Raw genomic sequence first — 5,591 nt, 5'->3', positions numbered from 1 at the left:
TCACGACCTTGGTAGCTCAGTATCGCTCAAGTCGGTTACCTTGTAGTATTCCTTTCCTAAGACTTCACTTATCTTATATGGCCCTTTCCAATTAGCAGCGAGCTTCCCTTCACCTGACTTGTTAATGCCAATGTCATTTCTAATCAGGACCAAGTCGTCTGAGGTGAAGGTTCTTCGAATGATTCTCTTGTTGTATTTGTTTGTCATCCTTTGCTTTAGCGCTGCTTCCCTTATCTGGGCTTGTTCTCGGACTTCAGGGAGTAATTCGAGTTCTTCTTTATGTACTTGGATGTTGCCTACCTCATCGTAGAATCTTACCCTTGGACTTTTCTCATTGATTTCAACTGGTATCATGGCTTCTATGCCATAAGCAAGTCGAAAGGATGTTTCTCCTGTAGCAGACTGAGGTGTAGTCCGATATGCCCATAGTACTTGAGAAAGTTCTTCAGCCCAAGCTCCCTTTGCATCTTGCAAGTTTTTCTTCAACCCAGCCAGTATAACCTTGTTGGCTGCCTCAGCTTGCCCATTTGCTTGTGGGTGCTCTACCGAGGAGAACTGATACTTGATCTTCATGCTGGCTACCAAGTTTCTGAAGGTAGAGTCGGTGAACTAAGTTCCATTATTAGTGGTGACGGAGTGGGTGATTCCATACCTTGTAATGATGTTCTTGTAGAGGAACTTCCGACTTCTCTGGGCTGTGATGGTGGCTAATGGTTCTGCTTTGATCAATTTCGTGAAGTAGTCCACTCCCACTATTAGGTACTTCACTTGTCCAAGCGCTTGGAGGAAGGGTCCGAGTAGGTCTAACTCCCATTTTGCAAAGGGCCATGGAGAAGTTATGCTAATAAGTTCCTCGGGGGGAGCGACATGGAAGTTAGCATGCATTTGGCATGGCTGACACTTCTTTACGAATTCGGTGGCATCTTTCTGCAAGGTCGGCCAATAGAACCCGACTCGGATGACTTTCCTGGCCAAAGACCTTGCTCTGAGATGGTTTCCGTAGATACCACAGTGTATTTCCTCTAAGACCTCTGTTGTCCTTGAGGTCGGGACACACTTCAACAATAGTGTGGATATTCCTTTTTTATAGAGGATTTTCTTTACCAAGGTGTAGTTCTATGCTTCCCTTCGGATTTTCTTAGCCTCTTTTTCCTCTTTGGGTAGGATGTCGAATTTTATGTATTCGATTAGTGGATTCATCTATCCGAGGTCCAACCTGGATACTTCAAGGACATCTTGCTTAGCCTCTATTTTTGTGACAGAGGGTTCTTAGAGAGTTTCTTGAATCAGGCTTCTATTATTCCCTCCTGGCTTGGTACTTGCTAACTTGGAGAGGGCGTCTGCTCTGCTATTGAGGTCCCGAGTTATGTGTTTAACCTCGGTCTCTGAGAATCGCCTAAGTTATTCCAAAGTTTTGTCTAAGTACCTCTTCATATTAGGGTCTTTAGCTTGGTACTCTCCATTGATTTGGGAGGTCACTACCTGAGAGTCGCTGAAGACCACTACTTTGGCTGCAGCGACTTCTTCTGCTAGCTTCAACCTTGCGATCAAGGCTTCATATTCTGCCTGATTGTTAGAGGCTAGGAATTCAAATTTGAGGAAAACTTCTATTTGAGTTCCCTCTTGGTTGACCAATATTATGCCTGCACCACTTCCGACCTTGTTGGAGGAGCCATCCACGTATAGCTCCCATGCTGTGGAGGCTTCCTCTTGATCTCCTGCATATTCTGCTATGAAGTCGGTGAGGCATTGGGCTTTAATTTCTATCCGAGTTTCATACTTAAGGTCGAACTCGGATAGCTCTATAGCCCATTGAACCATTCTGCCTGTAGTGTCTGTTTTTTGAAGAATTTGCTTCATGGGCTGGTTCGTTCGAACTCTTATTGTGTGAGCTTGAAAATAAGGCATACGCAAACTTCTCGAGTTTTTGGTACCTTAACTCGGGGCCTTGTAGAACCTTGCTGGTGAAGTACACAGGATGCTGCCCGACATTGTCTTCCCGTATTAGAGCTGATGCTACAGCTTTGTCAGCTACGGACAAATACATGACGAGTTCTTCCCCAACTTTAGGTTGGGTCAAAATTGGAAGTTGGCTTAAAAACTTTTTGAACTCCTAAAAGGCTTCTTCGCATTTAGGAGTCCATTCGAACTTGCATCATTTTCTTAGTAGAGAAAAAAGTGGTAGGGATCTTAATGCTAATCCTGCCAAGAACCTGGAGAGAGCTGCAAGTCGGCCATTTAGTTGTTGGACCTCCTTTAAACAAGTCGGGCTTTTCATTTCTAGGACTGCTATACACTTATCGGGGTTGGCTTCAATCCCCCTTTGCGTTAGCATAAACCCCAAAAATTTTCCGGCCTCCACCGCGAAGGTGCACTTTGTGGGATTCAATCTCATCCAGTGCGTCCTTATGGTGTTGAAGACTTGCGAGAGGTCGGTCAGGAGGTCGGCCTCATCCTTGGTTTTTACTAACATGTCGTCTAGATATACTTCCATTAGATTCCCAAGGTGAGGTGCGAACACTTTGTTCATCAGCCTTTGGTATGTGGCGCCTGCATTTTTTAATCCAAAAGGCATGACCACATAGCAATAATTTGCTCTAGGTGTAATGAAAGATGTTTTTTCTTGATCCGACTTGTATATCGGGCTTTAGTTATATCCCGAGTATGCTTCCATGAACGACAAGTATTGATATCCCGAGCTAGAATCTACTAGGGTATCAATATTTGGGAGTGGATATAGGTCTTTTGGACATGTCTTGTTCAGGTCGGTGTAGTCAACACACATCCTCCACTTGCCATTTTGCTTCTTGACTAGCACCACATTTGGTAGCCAAGCCAGATATTTGACCTCTCTGATGAAGCTGGCTTCTAGGAGGGCTTGTATCTGTTCTTCCACCACTTGAGACCGCTCAGGTCCGAAGTTCCATCTTCCCTGCTGAACAGGTCATGATCCAGGATACACTGACAGTTTGTGCGACATGAGCTCGAGATCTATCTCGGGCATGTCGGAGGCTTTCTAAGCAAAGAGGTCGGAATTCACTTGTAGGAGCCTTATAAGCTTCTGCTTCAAATCTTTTTTCAAGTTGGCTCCTATGTTGGTGTTCTTTCCTTCCTCATTCCCAACCTGTACCTCTTCAGTCTTTCTCCCGGATTGTGGTCGTAACTCTTCTTTAGCTCGAATTCCTCCGAGCTCAATGGTATGAACCTCCTTGCCTTTTCCTCTCAGGTTCAGGCTTTCGTTGTAACACTTTCTTGCCAGTTTTTTATCTCCCCTGATGGTTGCAATTCCCTCTGGTGTTGGAAACTTCATGCAAAGATGGGGGTAGATACCACTGCTCCAAGCCGATTTAGGGTTGTTCTGCCTATTAAAGCGTTATAGGCTGAGCCCACATCAACGACTATGAAGTTGATGCTTAGAGTCTTAGATTTCATCATCTTTCCAAAAGTTGTATGTAGGGGTCTGAATTCCAATGATTTTATGGGCGTATCCCCTAGCCCATATAGGGTATCAGGGTATGCTCTTAACTCCTTTTCGTCCAATCCCAGCTTGTCAAATGCTAGTTTGAACAGGATGTCAGCCGAGCTCCCCTGATCCACTAGGGTTCGGTGTAGATGGGCATTGGCGAGAATCATGGTAATCACTACTGGATCATCATGTCTAGGAACAATGCCCTGCCCATCTTCTTTGGTGAAGGAGATAGTGGGGAGGTCGGGCAGTTCGCCTCCGACCTGGTAGACTTTCTTCAGGTGCCTCTTGCGAGATGACTTTGTGAGACCTTCTCCAGCAAACCACCCTGAGATCATATGTATGTGCCTTTCCGGGGTCTGTGGTGGTGGATCTCTTCGATCCTCCTCATCTCGCTTCCTTTTGCCATGATGGTCCGACCTTTTTGTAATGTATCTGTCAAGGCGACCTTCCCTGGCCAGCTTTTCTATCACGTTATTTAGGTTGTAACAATTATTTGTTGAGTGACCATACAGCTTATGGTACTCACAATATTCGTTACGACTTTCCCTTTTCTTGTTCCTGATGGGCCTAGGGGGAGGTAGCTTTTCAGTATGGCAAATTTTCCTATAGATGTCGACTAGGGAAACTCGTAGAGGAGTATAAGAGTGATATCTTCTGGGCCTTTCAGGCTCGAGTTCTTCTTTTTTCTTGGACTCCCACTCATTCTCCCTCGTCGAGTGAGGTTGTCCAAGTCGCCAGCTTGGTTCCCGTAGCCGGGCATTCTCTTCCATGTTGATGTACTTCTCAGCTCTTTCCTGTACATCACTCAAAGAAGTCGGGTGCCTTTTCGAGATGGACTGTGAGAAGGGACCTTCTCGGAGTCCATTTACTAGGCCCATAATCACTGCCTCTGTAGGCAAGTCTTGGATTTCTAGGCACGCCTTGTTGAACCTTTCCATGTAGTCCCTCAAAGGTTCTCCGACCTTTTGTTTTACTCCCAGGAGACTTGGCGCGTGCTTCACTTTATCTTTCTCGATTGAAAATTGCATAAGGAACTTACGCGAGAGGTCGTCGAAACTGGTGACTGACCTTGGGGGGAGGCTATCGAACCACTTCATCACTGCTTTTGTCAGAGTTGTTGGAAAGGCTTTGAAGCGAGTAGCATCAGTGGCATCGACTAAGTACATCCGACTTTTAAAATTGCTCAGGTGATGCTTTGGATCAGTGGTCCCGTCGTATAGGTCCATGTCAGGGCTTTTGAAGTTCCTTAGAACTTTTGCCTTCATTATGTCTTCACTGAACGGGTCTTCTCCCCCAAGGGAGAATCTTCCCGGTCGCTCCGAGAGCTCTTACCTCGGAGATTGGATTCTAATCTCAAGAGATTTTCTTCAAGCTCTTTTCGTCGCTCGACCTCTCTCCTCAGGTTCCTATCCGCTTCTCGCTGTCGCTCTAGTTCTTGTTCTAGCTGCTCCAGTCGTCCTTGGTGGCCATGGAGCAATCCCATTAGGTCGGCCGCATGGGGCTGTCCTTCTTTTCCTGGTTCGTGCACATCAGAGGGGTTTCCCTTTGGGTCTTTCACCCCTGAGGGACTTTCTCCGTGCTAGTTAGTAGCTCCTTGCAGGGTGACTATGGCCCTGTCATTGTTACCAGTGTCTTGGTTTTCTTGCTCAGATTCGGACGCTGTATTTCCGTCCTCGTTTAGGTCGTCCACCATCATGGGTTGATCTCCCAGGTCCCCGGGAACGACGCCAATGTTACGTAGGTAACCTGAGATAGATGGATTGGGCTGGAAAGATTAGCCCAAGTGTTGCTGGATGGTGATCTCCGACTTGGTTCACGTCTGGGAGCCGCCGTCCGAGTCGTGTGTTTTGGAGAATGGGGGGTGGTACCTGCAAACACACTCCAATGCCTAAGTCAGCAAGGGGTTTTGCAGGTTAGAGAATATTGGAACTTAGTGATACCTGAGGGGTGTCACGGTATATAGAGTGGCGATCCAATAACCACCATTGAAGTAGTTCCACTTTTGAAGGTGGATAACCGTCCATTTATCTTAAGGTAGTTGTGATATTGCTCCTAGAAGTGGGTTGAGAGATTTTAGGGGCAGTTACTTATTTGAATAAGTGTTATCTGCCAGCTTTTCATC

General features: G+C 46.2%; 2 protein-coding genes across 2 annotated transcripts; both read right to left on the bottom strand.

The window, feature by feature from the left end:
• LOC140178666 (uncharacterized) lies at positions 1-573 on the bottom strand. The gene is made up of 2 exons (XM_072215880.1): positions 502-573; positions 1-402 (listed from the first exon to the last, which is right to left on the bottom strand). Exons 1-2 carry the CDS (start codon positions 571-573, stop codon positions 1-3), a joined length of 474 nt encoding a protein of 157 aa, XP_072071981.1.
• A 2,733-nt stretch (positions 574-3,306) lies between these two features.
• On the bottom strand, positions 3,307-4,239 carry LOC112742912 (uncharacterized). Its single transcript, XM_025792155.1, has one exon. The coding sequence runs from the start codon at positions 4,237-4,239 to the stop codon at positions 3,307-3,309; it is 933 nt and encodes a 310-aa protein (XP_025647940.1).
• Positions 4,240-5,591: the final 1,352 nt, after the last annotated feature.

Source organism: Arachis hypogaea, chromosome 14, assembly GCF_003086295.3.
Source record: "Arachis hypogaea cultivar Tifrunner chromosome 14, arahy.Tifrunner.gnm2.J5K5, whole genome shotgun sequence".
In the NCBI taxonomy this organism is placed as follows: domain Eukaryota; kingdom Viridiplantae; phylum Streptophyta; class Magnoliopsida; order Fabales; family Fabaceae; genus Arachis; species Arachis hypogaea.
This window is presented reverse-complemented; position numbering and strand designations above follow the sequence as displayed.

Bases quoted from the DNA above. Each gene is read 5' to 3' on its own strand.
- LOC112742912 (XM_025792155.1), bottom strand. From the start codon at position 4,239: ATGGAAGAGAATGCCCGGCTACGGGAACCAAGCTGGCGACTTGGACAA.
- LOC140178666 (XM_072215880.1), bottom strand. From the start codon at position 573: ATGAAGATCAAGTATCAGTTCTCCTCGGTAGAGCACCCACAAGCAAAT. The intron at 403-501 runs GTTATACTGGCT...ACTACACCTCAG, and splicing joins AAGCTGAGGCAGCCAACAAG to TCTGCTACAGGAGAAACATC.